This window comes from Phyllostomus hastatus, unplaced genomic scaffold, assembly GCF_019186645.2.
Source record: "Phyllostomus hastatus isolate PE091 unplaced genomic scaffold, TTU_PhHast_1.1 phas_scaffold_78, whole genome shotgun sequence".
In the NCBI taxonomy this organism is placed as follows: domain Eukaryota; kingdom Metazoa; phylum Chordata; class Mammalia; order Chiroptera; family Phyllostomidae; genus Phyllostomus; species Phyllostomus hastatus.
The window spans coordinates 59,002,637-59,022,698 of record NW_025334041.1 but is presented as its reverse complement, the minus strand read 5'-3'; the positions used below and the strand labels follow the sequence as shown (position 1 = coordinate 59,022,698).

Here is a 20,062-nt window from a genome sequence, read left to right as displayed (position 1 = left end):
GTCATTTATGTTGGCTCTGTGTTTGTTTTTGGGTTTTGATTGTTGTTAGGTCTTTTTTTGATGGGTCCTTCCCTCAAGCTTGTTAACTGAGGGTTAACCATATCTTGTGTTCTGTTGTGCAGGTGTGGACAGGTTGTGTTGAAGCTGATTCTTCTGTGTGTATGAGGTATTTAGTCTTGTCTCTAACTCTTGTTCAGTTGATTGATCTGGGTAGTTTCTCCACCATTTATTTGTATTTGGAGGTCGGTGCTTGGTTGAAGTTAGTGTGGCTTCCACGCCCTCCTTCATCTTCTCCCATCATTATCTGTTGGTGGTTCCTTTGTGGGTGGGTTTCCTCTGCCAGCAGTATACTTGTGTTCACAGTTTCCACCTACTCATGCTTGGTCATCACAGTAACAACTTTAAAAAAAATTCAACTGCATAAATTTGAAGATCTAATTGTCTTATGAAGCAATTCATCAGGCTTGCATCCCTTGAATGAATCAGGTAGTATGCCTTCTGGAAAGGAGGGATCTTTCATTCCCTCTATCGAGAAATTGATAAAAGTTTTCTGTGTCTAGAGCCTACACATCTTTTTTTGGATTTCCACCTATTAAAAATATTATTTCCTATTATCAGTGGTGTTAATTTTTTTTCCAAGTCCAAATTACTCACTGCTGGTATGTAGGAAAGCAATTGTCAGGTTAATCTTGTATACTACATCCTTTTTATACTTACTTATTAGTTCTATAAATTTTTTGTTGAGAGTGTTTTTGATTTTTCCATGAAGACAAGCATGGCATCTGTGAAGAAACACAGTTTTATTTCTTTCTTTCCTTCTGTGTACCTTTCATTTCCTGCTCTTTTTTTGTTTATAATTTTTAAATTTATTTTTAGAGAGAGGGGAAGGGAAGGAAAGGAGAATGAGTGGTAGAGAGAAATATCAATTGGTTGCATCTGAAATGGGCCCTGACCAGGGACTGAACCCAACATCTCTGCATGAGCCATGAAACTGGCGACCTTTCACTTTGTGGGATGGTACCCAACCAACTGAGCCACACAGAGTAGGGTTCCTTCTCTTGTCTTATTGCATTAGCTACCACTTCAATATGATGTTGAGTACTTGTCCCTGTTCCTCATCTTAGCATGAAGGTGTCCAGTTTGTCATCATTAAATATGATCTTGTCTGTAGAGTTTTTGTAGATACTCCTTTTGAAGCTAAAGAAGTTCTTGATTCCTAGCTTGGGTAGAGTTTTTTAAAATTATGCATGGGTGTTGGATTTTATCAAATGCCTTTTCTGCATGAATTGATGTGATTATGTGATTTTTTTTCTTTAGCTTATTGATGTGCTATATGTAATATACCTTGATTGATTTTGAAATATTGAAACAGCCTTGTATACCTGGAGTTAGTCCCATTGGTTCATCGTGTATAATTCTCTTTGTACATCATTGGATTCAATTTGCTAATGTTTTATTGAGGATTTTTTTTGTTTTGGAATTTTCACCTGATGACATGTTCATCGACCTTAGAGAGAGGAGAGGGAGGGAGGAAGGGGGTTGGGTAAAAGGGAGGGGGTAGAGAGAGAGAGACATTGATGTAAGAGAGAAACATTGATTGGTTGCCTCCTGTACATGTCTCAAGCAGGAGTTGAACCTGCAACTTTTGTAAGTGCCCTTGACCAATAACTGAACCTGCACCCTTTTGATGTACAGGATGATGCTCCAACCAGCTGAGCCACACCCAGCCAGAGCTGTTGAGGATTTTTACATAGGAGATATTTGTAGTTTTCCTTTATTGTAGTATCTTTATCTGGTTTTGGTATTAGAATAATTCTGGTCTTATAAAATGAGATAGGAAGTGTTCTGTCTGCTTTTGTTTGTTTGATTTTTGGAAGAGATTGTAGAGATTATTTTCATGTGTTCCTTAACATTTAGTAGAATTCACCATTGAAACCATCTATATCTGGTGTTTTCTTTTTTTTAATTTTTTAGCAGGTAATTAATTGATTCAATTTTAAAAATAGATATAGGCTTATTCAAAAGGTTTATTTCCCCTTGTATGAGTTTTGGTAATTTGTGTCTTTCAAGGATTTGGTCCATTTCATGTAAGTTATTAATTTTGTTGGCATAGAGTTGTTGATAGTATTTCTCTTTTTTTCTAATTTATTTATTTTGGAGGGAGAGAAAGATCAATTTGTTCCTCTACTTGTTTATGTATTTATTGGTTCTTTTATGTGCCTTGACTGGGGATCAAACCCACAGCCTTGGCGTTATGGGCACAATGCTTTAACCAACTGAGCTAGTCAGCCTGTGCCATTCATAGTATTTCTTTATTATCTTTTTACTATTAGTAGTGATGACCCCCTTTCTTAGTTTCTGATATTAGCAATTGGAGCTCCTCTCCAATTTTTTACATTAGTCTAAATAGAGGTTTGTCAATTTAATTGATCTTTTCAAAGAAACAGCTTTTGATTAATTTTTCTTTATATTTTTATTAATTTTTCTTTATAGTTTTGTTTTCAATTTTGTTGATTCTTTTCAATTTTTATGATTTTCCTTCTGCTTTCTTTAGGATAAATTACTCTTTTTTTGTATAATTTCCTATAGGAGAAACTTATATTACTGATTTTTAGTTCCTTCTTTATGCATCTATTGCTATAAAATTTCCCTCTAAGTACTGCTTTTGTTGAGTCACATGTATTTTTCCAAGTTGTATTTTCATTTTTATTAAGTTCAGATATTTAAAAGCTCTTCTTGAGACTTCTTTGATCTGGGTGTTATTTGGAAGTGTGATTAATCTCCATATATTTGGGGATTTTCCAGTGATCTTTCTGTTATTGACTTCCAGTTTAATTCCATGAGAACATACTTGGTGCTCAGATTGTCTCAGATTTGGCCAGTGGTAGCCCCTTCAGGTTGCCTTCTGTGTCCTTTGGACGTGTCTCCTTTATTCTTTATACTTTCTGGTACCATAAAATAATCCAAGTTCATCTTGTACTTTTCCTGCTCCAGCCCTTGACCATTTTTCCAAGGAACACTGGTTCCTCCAATAAGGCATGGTACTTACTTATTTTTAAATTTTGTTTATTTATTTTTAGAGAGAGGAGAGAAGGAGAAAGAGAGGGAGAAACATATTGATGTGTGAGAGAAAGATAGATCGATTGCTTCTTGCACTCTACCAACAGGTAACCTGGGCCAGAACCTAGGCATGTGCCCTGACTGGAATCAAACCAGTAACCTTTTGGTTTCCAGCATGAAGCCCAAACAACCAAGCCACACCAGTCAGGACATGAGGAATGGTATTTAAAAGCCAAAATCTGGAAGCAAGTTGTGTTCACTGCTAACAGGGTGCTTGCTTGGAGAATCTCTCAGTGGACAGAGCTAGGGACTGTATGTCTGTATGTATATATGTATGCATACATGTGCTTACATATTTATACACAGACATATTCATTGACATGTTGTCTACTTTTCTTTTTGTACAAATCTACTGTATAAAAATGAGTTAACCTCCAATTGGGTCCAGTATGTCCAACTGATATCTTAATACCACAATGTTTCTTCTAGTTTCTTTCTATATTTGAACTCACTTCTTTTTCCAACACTGAGAATGCTGTTATTCTTAATATATTCACTTATCTGATTAATCCTTCTGTTGCTACCACTGTCCCTTCCCTGGTGGGTGCCTTCCTCATGTTATTTAGGCTCCAACTGCCCATACACCTCATGCCCTATTGCAGTCTTGATTTGTCCCTTTTAATGACTTTAAGAGGAGGAAAGGAAAAAAGGAGGAAAGGGTGCATGGGTTTGTATAACAATTATACCTTAGGCTGCTTAGTTTTTGCTTTTTTACTGGTTTGCTTCTGAATTATAGATGATTGAGGGGTTTTAATAGCCATCTGCTGGATAAAGGGGCTGCTACTTTAATACAAAACCTGAGCAGGTTAGCTGCTTGGCTGGGTTAGTCCCTGTGCTTAGAGGTGTCCTTTCTTTTCTTTCTTTTGAAGGTCGCTTGGTAGGTGCTCTGGACACAGTACTGGATTCCAGTGCACGGGTGGCTCCATTTCGAATTCTGCTTCAAGTTCCTGGGTCCCAGGTTTATTCTCCTATAGCATGTGGTGAGTTCCTGAGTGGATCAGATGTTTACTGGGCCATAGCAGTGGGTGAGTTTTGTTCCAGTTGGAATCTTCAAACCTTAAGATCTGAGCATGCATGCTAATGGAGCTTGAAAGTAACTCCTTCTAGAGCCTTATTTGCTCTTTTGAACTCTTTTTTTTAAACCATCAAAAGTACATAAAGGCAATAAGCTTGAACAACTTACCTGGGGAATGCCAGGCTTTTGAGTGATATGTTGTTCTGGGCAGCTGTATATTGTTGACTATGAATTGAGCTGTTTGCTTCTTAATCTTGTGTCTAACATAAATGTGTTCCTAGGTGCATACATCTGTTGTGATGGGGGAAATATCTGAGGGCTGTGTCTAACATGGGACAGCCCACACTCCCTTGTTCCACATGTGCACTGAATCATTGGCTGCTGGGCACTATGGTAATGTAGGTATCACCTTCTCATCCTATCCATCTGGGGTCAGTCCCTCCTGCAGGCATACACTAGTACTCCCCCTCACCACTCAAGTGCCCCAGGAGCCAGGAATCCTCATCTGAGAAGCCCCTTTCATAGGGACCCCTTGGTTTCAAAACCAAAACCAAGAGATATCTTTTAAATTACACAAATAGTAAGTGTTCACTTTCCAGAAATTAAAAATAGGTAAGATAAAAGGAAAAACAAATCATCTGTAACCCTTTATCCATTGTGAATCACTCTTCTATCTACATCTCTGTATATACAGAGTTTCTTTGGTTTTGCTTTGTCTTTTAATGTACTGCTAGCTACTGTAGACTTGCATTATCACCTCACATTCTTTTACAATGTTGGATTCTTTTTTCAGGGAAAAACATAGAAAAGTAAAAAAAGGAATATTACCATCTGTATACACCATTCAATACTAATTGCTGTTAACATCTTAGCATGTTTCTTTTCTAGACCTTTTTGTTTTGTTTTTCAAATTAAAACAAACCAGTTTGTATTTGCATAAAATGATAAAAATGGTACATGTTCATTATAAAGACATCAATTAATGTTGAAAGACACAAAGCAGAAATGATCCCTGGTTCCACATCCTAGCCATTTCAGGTGACCTGTGGTCACACTGGGTATTTCAGATAGTTTTATAATGTACTTAGACAGTATAAGGATAGCTATGGAGAAGGATAGAAGTGCCTTTATAAAAATGCAGCTTGTCTGACAGTGCTATTTTCTCATAAAAGTATTAAGGTTTTACTTGATTTCAAAAAAAGAAAAGCTACAGTGAAACTAAAGAAATGTTAACTTCAAATAAAGGTTTAACCCAAGAGAAGCGAACTTATTTTCTAAAAGGTTCATTTAAAGGAGAGATTTTTGAAAGCATTACAAGGTTGGAATTGTGGCTTTTTAAAAGAATGTTTCAGTGTTGGCAGTGTTCACTGACTCCTTATTCCAAAGGATAAGGAAGCCAGCATTCTTCCCCCTGCTTCTCTAATTTCTTATTTTGAAAAGTTCCATTATTAATTTTATGTTGTAATTCCATTCTGTTCTGAACCATATTTTCCATCATTGTTTGACTCAGTTCTCTATTTAAATTAAATTAATGCTCAGGTATCTTTCACTCAGGTATCTCATCTCAGATATAGGCTCATCTCTTCACTGGCTAGATTCTTGTTGTCTTCCTCCAATAATAATTCATATTTGCAAATATTTTTCTCTTGATTTTGAGCTTGGAAGACACCTTGGCTGGCTATGATAGTCTCTGGCCATATATTAGAGCTTGGTGGCTGTCACTCTAGTGTCTTTCAGTATTTAGCATGGCAGTCGGAAAAACTTCAGGTTGATCTGGTTTTATTCCTCCCTTTTGGGTTATGTGCTTATTGTTGACATTTAGTAACATGTCAACAGGTTACAATTTGTTACTTCCTTGGGCACATTGTGTTAAATTTTTCTGGAACTCAATGTGCTTGTTCAATATGCAGATATATTTATTTCAGTAATTTTTCTTATATGATTCTGTGTATGTATTATATTTTAAGTGCATATTCCATTTATTGGATTTGCCACATCAAGAGTACTTTATATTGTGATCTCACCTATGAGTAGAACTTAATCAACAAAACAAACGAGGGTAGCAAAATATAACCAGAGACATTGAAATTAAGAACAATCTGACAGTAGCCAGAGGGAGCTGAGAGGGGATAATGGGGAGAAAAGGAGGAAGAATTTTTAGGAACATATAAAGGACACATGGACAAAACCAAAGGGGTAGGATCAGGGGTGGGCAGTGGGGTGGCGGGGGTGGGGGGAGTGGTAGGGGGAAAATGGAGACAACTGTACTTGAATAACAATTAAAAAGTTAAATAAATAAATAAAATATTTTAAAAAAGAATACTTTATGTTGGATAGATTTGGTCTGCTTTTCATTTCTTGCTGATTTTCTTTATCTGTCTTTTTCAATTGCACTCTCCATGCTGTTCATAACTCTTTACTCTTAAGTTAATAATTCAGTTTTCAGGTGTGTGTTCTACACTTTGCTGCTTTGAACTTACTATTAATTTTGTTGTCATGTTGTCTCAATCCTTGGTTCATTTCCTCAGGTCGCTAATCTTCCTTCTCATCTCTGTTATTTTACCATCTCACCTCTTAGCTCATTTTATTCATGTTCTTATATTGTTTGAGAGCATGAAGCATTTGTGAGAATTTCCTGTGCTTACTTGAGTGTTCCATTTTCTTCTAGGACAGAATTTCTTGAATACCTTGTTCTCATTTGTTTTCCTGTTGCTGTTCAGTGTTTTGCTTGGAGCACTGTGTATTTCTCCTCATCTTGGTCATGCTTGGATATTGTTACCCCAGAACCAACCCTATGTTATTTGCACTAACATAGTGAGTGTGACTTTTTAACTTGTGTTTTGGGGACAGAAAAGAGGATTGGTGTGCTGTTGGACTGGACATGGGATATTGAGGGGCAAGACCCTATTTCTTTCTCCCATTTCTTCCCTATTCTCTCCTCTTACTCTGCCCAGGCAAAAGAGTTGGTCTTGCTCTGAATTTGAGGCTTTTGTTGGGGATACTTGGATTTTTGTCTCCTCACTAGATTGGCTTCTGGGGAGTCAATGTGTGGGGACTGTACTTGTTTCCCGAGTCCTTGTAGCCTAGGACACGGACAATAGCCCCTTTGGGCTCCTGGAGCACCTTGAAACCACAGTGATACAATGTAGTTCTCAATGGCTACATAGTATCCACCCTTATAGCTATAGCCTAATTTACTCAACCAGTCCTTTATTAGCTACTTAGTTGTTTTTGATATTTAAAGTATTGCAAAACCTTAAATGAACATCCAAACACTTAAATATTCCAAGACACTTGTAGGCCCCAATGTCTGTATATTTGAAATGTTTGATGCCTGCCCCATAGCACACGTGTGCTTGGTGTCAGGATTATTTGGTTAATGTGAGGCGGACTCTCCTTCCCTCTGGCTTTCTAGGGCTGTGGGGAATACAGATAGCATCCCGGAAATGGGCATGTACAGATGGAACAAGGATTAGGAAAACAAGACATGGCAGGAACCTTGAAAAACACATAATAAGGAATTTGCTGCATCATAGGGAATATATTTAGAAATATATATATCTCCAAATTACCTGCCCTAAAGGTTGCAGCAATTTATACTACTCCCCATGGCAGAACTGTAGAAGCTTTACTTTCTTCTGTCATCTGGCCCATGTAGGATCCCCTGAGTAAATGATTATTCTTGTCAGTGCAGCTTTTCTGGGTTAAGGAAGAGAGAATGGTGAGAGTATTTGTGTCCAGGGTTTGTGGTATTGATTTAGGGGCTCAGGTCTGTTTTGGGAGTTACTCGGGCATTTGGCATTGTGTTATTGACTCACTATACTTAATATTTTATTGTCTTGAGCATTGAGAAAGGATCCCTGCCCAAGGTTTCAAGTCTCAGATAAAGCAAAATGAGAACGGTAGGAAGGGCCTGGGTGGCTCAGGATGTGGGTGGCAACAGGAAGACTGGCTCGTGAAAATGATTTATGTTTTCATTGGATTTGGCTATGTGCATGGCAGTGGGGGGAGACACAGGAGAGCCTTGAGGAGAACTTTGTTTTTTCTTTTCTGTTTCTTTTTAAGCAGAAGTGGAGGAGGTAGGTAGATAATTTTATGGGTAAACAATATTACTATTTGGCAACAGATATCTGTGGATGACTGTGGTAAAAGTAGATAAGGGATAAGTTACTATTACAATTATTTTTTAACTCATGTGGACCAAAGACTCCCAGGATTTATAAGCATTGCTGGTTTCAGTGCTTACACATATTGTGAGACAGTAGCTGTGAGTTGCTGGGAAGGATGTGGACAGAGTAGCATGCCCTGTCATTCTGGTCAGAGCCTAGATGTCCCCTTCAAAGAGACTTCCCTGACACCCTGCCAACTGCTTCCTCTGTTCTGGCACTGAAGGCTCTCCAGTATGTATCACTAATATTATTTCCTTTTTATTTTTTGCTTGTTTCCCTACTGAAAATAAAAATTTTCTCAGTCATGTTTGCCATTAATGCTTTAGTGCTGAGGACAGAGCCTGACATTCAATAAAGAGTAGAGGAATGGATGAGTGGTGAGGCATGGAAAAAAGTTAAGAGACTTGGTGGTCAAGATTCCTTTTTAAAAACAATTTATTGATTTTAGAGAGGGGGAATGGAGAGGAAGGAGAGAGAGGAGAGGAGAGGAGAGGAGAGAGAAGGAGAAGGAGAAAGAGAAAGAAAGAGATTTGTTGGTTGATTTCTTATATGTTCCCTGACTGGGGATTGAACCTGAAACCTTGGTGTGTGGGGATGACACTCTAACCAACTGAGCTACCCAGTCAGGTCCACTAAGACTCCTTCCTGAATGTAATGAGAGGAGGTGGTATATGGAATCACAGAGAAGTCTCTTTGGGTCCTTTCAGAAAAGTCAGGGCAGGGATATTCCAGAGCTGGGTGAGGGCCTGGGTCTAGAGCTTTGTAATGAGCCATCAGGACCGCTGAGCAGTAGAAAAAATTGCAAAAGAGGGATCTTGCTTTCTTTTTTTCTTTTTAAATATTTTATTGTGGTAAAATATGCATAACATAAAACTTACCATTTTAACCATTTTTAAGTGTACAGCTCAGTGGCATTAAGCACATTCACATTGTGGTACAACCATCACCACCATCCATCCGCAGAACATTTTCATCTTCCCAAGCTAAAACTCTGTGCCCATGAAATGCTAACTTTCCATTCCTCCTTCCCTCCAGCTCCTGGAAACCACTATTCTACTTCCCCTCTTTATGAATTTGACTACTTTAGGAACTCATGTAAGTGGAATCATATAGTATTTATCTTTTTGTGACTTGCTTATTTCACTTAACATAATGTCCTAAAGTTTTATAGCCTGTGTCAGAATTTCTTTCCTTTTTAAGGCTGAGTAACATTCTGTTGCATGTTGGCTTTTTTTTTGAAACAGATCTATATTTACCGGCACACAAGTAGAAACCAAGGACATGGTGTATGGAACTAGGATGGCGAATCCCAGGAGCCAGTTCCAGCATGGGCCATGAGAGGAGGGAGGAACCAGGCAGACGTTAAAAGGCCAGGGCTTCAGCTTGTGGGTGGGTTGGCCTTTGGCTTTTGACTGAATTGATGCCTAAGCTGTGAAGAATTCTTTGGGGCCCTGGAAGAACAAGGAGACTTTGTTGCCTTGTCTCTGTGTCACATGGTCTCAGTCTGTGCTTTGTCCTGCAGTTGAGAAGTTCAGGCTTTGAAATATTTATTATGCTCTGTTCCTGTTGGTAGGTGATTCTCAGTGTTACTGCTTTGTTATTGACACACACATTTTTTTCTTTACCATGGTCCTGAACATTAGTTAGTTGTTAGTCTTTGCCTGATTTTTAGAAAGGAGAAAAGCCCATGTAGGACTCTGGATTATCTGCCTAGGTCATTACAGGAGTTAAATTGATTGTGTAGTAATTTGACCTTTTAATGTCGGTATGTGGGGTAAATTGTCTTTTTTGTTTACTAAAAGAGGAGTTGATTGCCATCCTTAAAGGCAACCAGAGTGGTATCCTAACAAGAACAGGGCCAAAATTGCAGAAGCTTTATGAAAAACTCATCAAACCCTTGTGCAGATTACCTTTAAAGAGCATTAATGTCTTTACAGTTATGAGTTTGAACTCCAAAGCATTGAGTAGTTTTGTGATTCTGTTTATGGCAGCATAAGTCAAAGTAGTCCTATTTCTAGCAAGTCCTGTTCCATGGTCTTAAGTGAAATGAGAGAGAGAGGGAAAACAGAAAAAGAAGCAGCCAAGTGGCAGCAGGTTGAGTGATGCCACTGAGATTCCATCAGCAGAAGGCAGAGAGTTTCAAGCATACCAAGGGGAGATACCCATATGACCAGTTGCAGGCAGATCTGTATCTTGGAGATATGTATGTAATTTGAAAAAACTTAGTTAGTATTTATTTTTTATTTTTATTTGTTTATTCTCATCTGAGGACATGCCTATTGATTTAGAGAGAGGGACAGAAGGAGGGAAGAAGGGAGAGGGAGCGGGGAGAGAGACAGACAGAGAGACAGAGAGAGAGAAAGAAACATCCATCAGTTGCTTTTTCAGTTTCCATCAGTGGCTCCAACTGAGGACCAAACCCACAACCCAGGTAGGTGTCCTGACCAGGAATCAGACCCACTCTAAGACAACACTCCATACCAGACAGTGAAAAACTTAGTTAATATTTTAGATTTAGAAAATGGAAAAACATAATTTTGAAATTTCAAGGATTTTTAAAGGAAGCTCTGATATTGCTAATCAAAATGTGGCATATGTTTTAAGAAATTGAGAATCACAATTTGTGCTTTCTAGTTTAAAAACTAAAAACTTTCCCACTAAGATAAGGAACAAGACAAGGTTGTCCACTTTCACCACTTTTATTCAACAAAATATTGGAAGTCTTAGCCATAGCATCAGAAAAGAAAAGGAAATAAAAGGCATCCAAATTGGAAAAGAGGAAACAAAACTGTCATCGTTTGCAGATGACATGATAGTGTACACAGAAAATCCTATAGGCTCTACCAAAAATTTACTCGACCTAATAAATGAATTTGGCAAAACAGCAGGACACAGAGTCAATATTCAGAAATCAAAGGCATTTTTGTATACCAGCAATGAAATATCAGAAGCAGAAATCAAGAAAAAAATCCCATTTGAAATAGCAAAAAGAAAAATAAAATACCTAGGAATAAACCTAGCCAAGGAGGTAAAAGACCTGTACTCAGAAAACTACACAACACTGAAGAAAGAAATTAAGGAAGACACAAACAACTGGAAACATATACTGTGTTCGTGGATTGGAAAAATTAACATCATCAAAATGTCCATACTACCCAAAGCAATTTATAGATTCAATGCAATACCTATTACAGTACCAATGGCATAATTCACAGACATAGAACAAACATTTCAAAAATTTATGTGGAACTACAAATGACCCCAGATAGCCTCACCAATTTTGAGAAAGAAGAGCAAAGTAGGAGGGATCACAATACCTGATATCGAACTGTATTACAAGGCCACTAATCAAAACAGCCTGGTACTGGCATAAGAACAGACATGTGGTGGACCAATAGAACAGAATAGAGAGCCCAGAAATAAACCCAAGTCTCTACAGTCAATTAGTATCTGACAAAGGGGACAACAGCATAAAATGGAGGAAAAATAGCCTCTTTAACAAATAGTGTTGGGAGATCTAGACAGCTACATACAAAAAAAAAAAAAGAAACTTGAGCACCAAGTTACACCATACACAAAAATAAATTCAAGGTGGATAAAAGACTTAAATATAAGCTGTGACACCCTAAAAGTCCTAGAGGAGAACATTGGCAGGAAAATCTCAGGTATTCCACACAGCAATTTTTTCACTGATATGTCCCCTAGAGCAAGGGACATAAAGAATAAACAAATGGGATCTCACCAAAATAAAAAGCTTCTGCACAACTAAGAAAACAGTATTAAAATGAAAAGAGAACCAGCCATATGGGAAAACATGTTTGCCAATGATACCTCAGACAAGAGTTTAATCTCCAAAATATATAAAGAACTCACAAGACTCCACTCCAGGAAGACAAGCAGCCCAATTAAAAAATGGGCAAAGGACTGCAACAGACACTTCTCCAAGGTGGACATACAGAGGGTCCAGAGACATATGAAAAGATGCTCAATATCACTAGCCATCAGAGAGATGCAAGTTAAAATCACAATGATATGCCACTTCACACTGTTGAGAATGGCCATCATAAACAAAGCAAAAAACAAGTGTTGGAGAGGTTGAAGGGAAAATAGAACCCTAGTGTACTGTTGGTGGGAATGCAGACTGATACTGCTACTATGGAAAACTGTATGAAATTTCTTCAGAAAACTGAAAACAGACCTGCCTTTTGACTCAGAAATTCCACTGCTAGGATTATATCCTAGGAGCCCTGAAACACCAATCCGAAAGAACCTATGCACCCCAGTGTTCATAGCAGCACAATTTACAATAGCCAAGTGCTGGAAGCAACCTAAGTGCCCATCAGTAAATGAATGGATCAAAAAGCTATGGTGCAGCCCTGGCTGGCATAGCTCAGTGGATTGAGCGCCCGCTGCGAATCAAAGTGTCGCAGATTTGATTGCCAGTCAGGGTACATGCCTGGGTTGCAGGCCATGACCCTCAGCAACCACACATTGATGTTTCTCTCTCTTTCTGTTTCTCCCTCCCTTCCCTCTCTAAAAATAAATAAATAAAATATTAAAAAAAGAGGTTTAAAAAAAACTATGGTGCATTTACACAATGGAATTCTACACAGCAGAAAGAAAAAAGGAGCTCCTACCCTTTGCCACAGCATGGATGGAACTGGAGAGCATTATGCTAAGTGAAATAAGCCAAGTGGTGAGGGACAAATACCATATGATCTCGCCTTTAACTGGAACCTAATCAACAAAATGAACAAGCAAGCAAAATATATCCAGAGACATTGAAATTGAGATCAGGCTGACAGTGACCAGAGGGGAGAGGGGAAGGGGATATTGAGGGGGAAAGGGTGAAGGGTTTACAGGAACAATTATAAAGGACACATGGATAATAACAAAGGGGTGGGGAAATGAGAAGGAGGTGGGGAGGTTTGGGGTGGTGGGGAGGGCTGTGGTGGTGGGGAGGGGTTGTGGGGGAAAGGCAGATAACTGTACTTGAACAACAATAAAAAATAAATTAAAAATACTTTAATATATACTCTTCATTTGATCCTCTCAATAATGTATTAGCAGGTATAATTATTGACTTTGGAGAGGGAAGAAGGAAGTTATAGGTTGCTTTAGTGACTTTCCAGGGTCACATCCTGTGTCAGGGGTACCTACCTCCCTAGTGGCCTAGGTGCACATTCTTACAGAATGTTCTTTTAGAGTGTTCTTTCTGATGTGTTGTCATCTCTAATCTCCGCCCTTGATCGTGGCTGGAGGTTTAGTTTCTTGTATTCCACATCATTGTTTGCTTTGTTTTTGGAGAGTAAATTTTATTATGGGAGGAAATGTTCCTGCGTGGATCAGATTAATGTCTTGGTAAACTTTGTTCCAGGGCAATAAAGGAAGTGACAGCTAGATCTTTTTCAAGAATAGAACTCACTGTGCATTTCAAGGAAAGTGAGTGCACATTCTGAGGTCACTCACTTTGAGGCATCATACTTGTTTTTGGTTACTTGGGATTTCCTTAGAACAACACTGGCTGGCATTTTCTGTGTGGGATATGCACTTGGAAATGGCTGAGGGGTGACATGGCTAATGTTTCTTTTCTATCTGGGAGTTCTGTTACCAGGCTCTTATTTTTTAAAATTAAGTAATTTTGCTTATGCTAAAAAAATTAAACCTATTTGAAGATATTCTTCCATTGGGGCTTACTTACAGTTGTTTTAAAAACAGATGAATTTTGAGTATAATTTTAGCAAATTTGGAGGCCAAACATTATATTTTAAAAGACTGCTTTTAAACCAGGGAGATATTTGCAGACCCTGTAGTCTGGGTGAGTTTTTCCTGTTGCAACAGTCGCCCTCCCTCTATTGCAATAGTCCATTTCTTCTTTCTGGCAATAATTCTTTTGTATAAATCTCTCCTTACTTAAATCCAGATTTGTTTTTTGTTTTATTTGACATACTTCAGAATAACTATGGCCTATTCAAAATCTTTTAAAAGTTTTTTTAGCTGGAATCAAACTGCTCTAATACGTATCTTACAGGTCACCTAACTTCTGCATGGACATGGCATGTTTGATAAAGAAACCATCTGGAGGGATTCTGAGTAAACAGTTTGATACCTTTTATTTTATTAGGTGAGAAGTAATGGACCAAGCCATATGGGTGTCAAAATAAGATGACTTTCATAAATGACTTTTTATTAGATGACCCTTAATGATCAAAAAAGAAAATTGAATATGAGAGAAGCATTCTGATTCGCTGTTTTGTCTAGACTGTGCCTTTCTCTTAGGTTTTGCTGGCCTGAGTGTGCTAGCTAGCTTCCAGACATTTGAGAGGGCTCTCTTCAGGCTTGCTGTTTCTCTGGCTTCTCTCACATGAGCCTAGAACTTTCTATATCCACATTGCCTGGGGCTGGGAGTCATCCTGATTTAAAAAATAAGGAAATTCAGAAAGTGTGAAATTCTTGGCCTTTTTTTGTTTGCTCTGCTTTCACTTCAGGTTTCAGAGAGTATTCCATCTAGGTGGAGATCAGTGATCCAAGTTGATGCCTTTCGTTTTTTAAGGAGGGGTTTTTAATTCTTTAAAAAATATATTTTATTGATTATGTTATTACAGTTGTCCCATTTTTTCTCCCTTTTATTCCCCTCTGCCTTGCACTCTCCCTCCCACCAGCATTCTGTCTGTCCCCCTTAGTTCATGTCCATGGGCCGTACATATAAGTTCTTTGGCTTCTCCATTTTCTATACTCTTCTTAACCTCCCCCTGTCTATTTTGTGCTTACCATTTATGCTTCTTATTCCCTATACCTTTTTCCCCCATTCTTCCCCTTCCCTTCCCCAATGGTAACCCTCCATGTGATCTCTATTTCTGTGATTCTGTTCCTGTTCTACTTGTTTGCTTAGTTTGTTTTGTTTTTGTTTTGTAGGTTCAGTTGTTGATAGTTGAGTTTATTGTCATTTCACTGGTTATATTTTTGATCATCTTTTTCTTAGATAAGTCCCTTTAACATTTCATATAATAAGGGCTTGGTGTGATGAACTGCTTTAACTTGACTTTATCTGGGAAGCACTTTATCTGCCCTTCCATTCTAAATGATGGCTTTGCTGGATCGAGTAATCTTGGATGTATGCCTTTCCTTTCATAACTTTGAATTGCTCTAGTCTGTATTTAACAAGAACCACACACTCATTTGGTTATTATGTCTCTTTTAGTCAACCCTCTTCCTACCTCCTTCTCACCTCAATTTCCCCAAATCATTGACTAGGTGAAGAAATTTGGGTCAGTTTTTGTGTAGAATGTTCAAATGTTATGCTCTTCTGTTTCCTTCCTGGAGTTATCACTGAACTCACTTCTCAGTCTTTCATATTTCCTGAAAACCAGAAGGTGTTTAAAAAGGTTCAGTTAAATTAAGGCTTAACTTTTTAAAAACAGGAACACATAATAGGTGTTTTCACATATTTTATGCTACATCCTCTCAGGAGTTACCTGTCATGTGGGGTCTTACTCTTAGTGATGCTTAGTCTAGTTAATGAATTCAGATGATGGTTTCCATTGCAGTTTTTATTAACCTTTCATCTAGTGGTTTTACCCATTATGATCATTACTTGAATTAATTTCTTCTTATGTATCACAAAATGGTTATTTTTAGAAAATCTTCACTAGAATATGTTTACTGATTTCAGAGAGAGGGAGAGGGAGGGGGACAGAGAGAGAGAGAGAGAGAGAGAGAGAGAGAGAGAGAGAGAGAGAGTGCATGCAAATATGAATATGAGATGTGAGGGCAGGGATCAAATCTGCAGTCTAGGTATGTGCCCTGACTGGAATTGAACCTACAACCTTTTGATGTATGGGACAATGTTCCAACCAACAGAGCCACCCAGCCAGGGAATAAAATGGTGATTTTTTAAAAATACTATCAGTCCTTTTTATAACTGTCAGCTTATTACACTAGGGCTCTTTGGTCACTCTGAGACACAGTACATTCAGAACAGGTAGGAAAAGAGTGCTCACTTTGGCCCTTTCAATGCCTATTTTTAGTGTAAGGAGTTGGTGCCCTGCTTATATCCAGTGGTGACAAGTGAATTCTTATTTGTTTTGGCTTTCTTTTCCTCTTTCCTTCCTTCTTCACGCTCCCTTTTTCCTATCATTTTAAAGTCAATGTTCCCATTCCCAACATCTTATTATGAAAATTTCAAACATGCAGAAAAGTTGAAAGGATTGTACAGTGAACACTATAAGCCATATATTCAGTATGTTTTTGTTAATTACAATTCATTTTGATATTTGTATTGTACCATCTTCTGCCCACTGGAATCCTTTCCTGTGGCTTCTGTGACTTTATCTCACTCTCATTCATCTTTGAGTGTTTCTGTGTTCTCTGGCCAGAAATATGCAAGACATGCAGTTAAATGCATGTCTTGTGCATTTCCTGCCTCCTGTGGAATTGGCCATTTATCCAAGTATTCCTGGTTCCTTTTAGTGGGGAATGATTTTTAGGGGCCACAGTCTGGGGTGTAGGGTTGGTTGCTCATTGTTATAAGGATGGCTGTCATTGCTTCTAAGGCTTCTCAGGTAAGTATGAGCTAAGAAGTATGTGTTATGAAAAAGAATGGTAAGTCATGAATTCATACTTTTGAATTCTTCTGTAAAAGTACATAGTTATAAGTTAACTTTGATTTTATATTTGTTTTTCTTTTTTATTCATTGAAAATCTTGGTTTCTAACAATATTTACATAATTATTATTTCTCATACACACCCCCCACAACATGTTGTTGCTAAATAATACCAACATTACTGTTAACAATAAGACAGTACTGAATGAAATTTAAGTTTTTGCAGCTTTATTTGGCCTTAGAATATAGTTAGCTATGGATATACAGTCAAAATACTGTTTAAAATAGTATTTCCTCTGTATAGTTACAGACATTTTGTTTCATTGTGTATTGCTCTATTGCACTTCGCAGACACTGTGTTCATTTTGTTTTGTTTCTTTTTTTTAAACAAATTGAAGGTTTGTGGCAACCCTGCATTGAGCAAGTCTGTCAGCACCATTTTTCCAACAGCATTTGCTTAACTTTGTGTTCTGTGTTACATTTTGGTAAATCTTGCAATATTTCAAACTTTTTCACTGTTATTATATGAGATGGGACTGAAAAAACATGGACTTTATTTATAAAAATTGTATATTTATTCTTATATGTACAAACTTCAGTCACCTTCAAAGTACTCTCTATTTGATGTGATACACTTATTGAGACTTTTTGAGACTACACTGCTCAAAACAGTTTTTGAACTCGTCGATTTTGATGCTAAAAAGTGCTTCTGCCATTTTTTGTTTCTTGTCTTCCATATCAGCAAAATGTTTCCCTATGAGGACTTTTTTCTTCTGGGAAAAACAAAAGTTGCTCAGAGCAAGACTGGGCGAAGATGAGGCATGGGGGTCATGTGGGTTTTTTTTTTTTTATCAAAAACTACCGAACACTCAGCACAGTGTGGGCAGGTGCACTTGTAAATCAGGTGCCTAACATGAAGAGGGCAAATACGTTGAAAGAACCTGCAAAAAAAATTTACTGAAGCCAAACACAGCCTCTCACAACAACTCCAGCTGGTACACTGATACAGATGGGTTCCTAGGACACTCACCTAGTGGAGGAAACCTGTACTACAAGGTCCTCCAGAAGATAATTGTTTTCTTGAGGGGGTGCCCCCTCATATTTGTAATGGTGATCTGTGATCAGTGTTCTTTGATGTTCTTTTGTAATTGTTTTGGGGCACTATGAACTGTACTCATATAAGACAGTAACCAGTAAAAATGTGTTCTGACTGCTCCACAGACTAGCTGTTTTCCTGTCTCTCTCACTCTCCTCAGGCCTCCTTATTCCCTGAGACACAACAATATTGAAATTAAGCCAGTTAACAACTCTACAATGACTTCTAAGTGTTCAAGTAAGAGTCATGTGTCTATTCCTGATGAAGATACTGTAAAGACTTTCAAAATGACAAAGGATTTAGAATATTGCATAAATGTTGTTGGATAAACAGCAGCAGGGTTTGAGAGGACTGACTCTAAAAGTTCTACTTGTGGGTAAATGCTATCAAACAGCATCACATGCTATAGAGAAATTGTTTGTGAAAGGAAAAATCAATTAATGCGATGAACTCTATTATTGTCTTATTTTAGAAAATTGCCAGCCACTGTGGCCTTCAGCAACCACCACCCTTATTAGTCAGTAGGTATCAACATTGAGGCAAAAAGATTGTGACCTTCTGAACACTCAGATAATGGTTAGCATTTTTTAGCAATAAAGTATTTTTTTAATCAAGATATGAACATTGTTTCTTTAGACATAATGTTCTTGCACATTCCATAGATTACAGTATCGTAAACACCTTTATATGCATTGGGAAACCAAAAAATTGTGTAACTCACTAGATTGTGATAATTGCTTTATTTTGGTGGTCTCGATACAAACCTGTAATGTATCTGAGGTATACCTATATTTTAATAATCTGATAAACAGTTATGTTTTCCCATTTATTTAACTGTTAAGGATTGCTTTTTTTCCTTAGTGTTTATCTTAATTTTTTTATAATGTAAGGCCTTTTAAGATTTTTCAAACTTAAAAAATTTATAAAACAAAATATTTGTAGAGAAGCCATGTTTTTTTTCATCACTGTCCCTTTCCCTGTTTCCTTCCCTCTGCCATAGGGAAACCTTTCTTTTTCTGGCTTAGCTTCTACTGTTTTGTTTTACAAACATTAAACAAATATACTATATACATATTTCCCCCATGTATTCTGTTCTGTACCTTGTCTTTTTCACTTATCGACATATCCTGGAAATCATCCCATATCAGAGAGTAGAGATTATTTTCTTCTCCTTTGCTTTTGTCTTTTATTGTGTAGAAGTACCAGGGTTTATTCAGCCTATTCTCTACTGCTGGACATTTGGGTTGTCTTCCACCTTTGCCAGCACAAATTATGCCCCAGTGAATAATCTCATTGATAAATAATTTCATACTTTTGATGTTGAATCATTGGGATAGAGTACTAGAAGTGGTATTGCTGAATTAAAGAGTAAATGACTATGAAACTTTGTTAAATGTCAGTAAGTGCCCCTCCCTCCACTGGAGGGGCATTTTAAAACCTTTTTATCAGCAGCGGATGAAAGTGCCTGCTTTCCCTGACTTGTCATCAGATCAATTGTCAAACTTCTAGATTTTTGGCAGCCTCCTAGGTGTTTCTGCATAGTGTTAATTTTTACTCCTTTTATTATGCTTAAGGGCTCTGTTCAGAACCTCCTTGTTCTTATCCTTTGCCTAGTATTTTATTGGGTGGTTGTTATTTTTCCTTCCTCAATATTTAGATATTGTCTATGTACTAGGAACATTATTTTTATCTGAGATATGGAATTTAAAAAATGTTATCCCAGTTTGTCATGTCTTTTAGTGGCTTTGCTTTTGGTGTATTTTACCATGCAAAATTTTTCTTGAATCAATCATTTATTTATATATGCATGTATGTATGTATGCATTTATTTATTTAAATCCTTACCTGAGGACATACTTACTGATTTTAGAGAGAGAAGAAGGGAGAGAGACAGAGAAACATTGATATGAGAGAGAAGCATCAATTGGTTGCCTTTCATATGCTCCCCAACTGGGGACTGAACCCACAACTTGGGTATGTGCCCTGACTAGGAATTGAACCTACAACCTTTTGGTGTATAGGATGGTGCTCCAATCAACTGAGCCACCAGCTGAGCTA

The 20,062-nt window shown here is 37.6% G+C and overlaps 1 protein-coding gene across 7 annotated transcripts in view; it reads left to right on the top strand.

Moving 5' to 3' along the window:
- Nucleotides 1-20,062, top strand: part of TBC1D8 (TBC1 domain family member 8) — a 119,602-nt gene that overhangs the window by 48,382 nt on the left and 51,158 nt on the right. For 3 of the 7 annotated variants that reach the window (XM_045827682.1, XM_045827679.1, XM_045827677.1), the window contains exon 2: nt 3,990-4,145. The exons of 1 other annotated variant lie outside the window; for it this stretch is intronic. In XM_045827682.1, the coding sequence (XP_045683638.1) occupies nt 3,990-4,145 (156 nt within the window). Of the gene's footprint in view, nt 1-3,989; nt 4,146-4,416; nt 4,534-9,590; nt 9,694-18,164; nt 18,242-20,062 lie in introns of those variants that run through there. 3 more of the 7 variants (XM_045827680.1, XM_045827678.1, XM_045827683.1) reach the window with 3 other exon arrangements.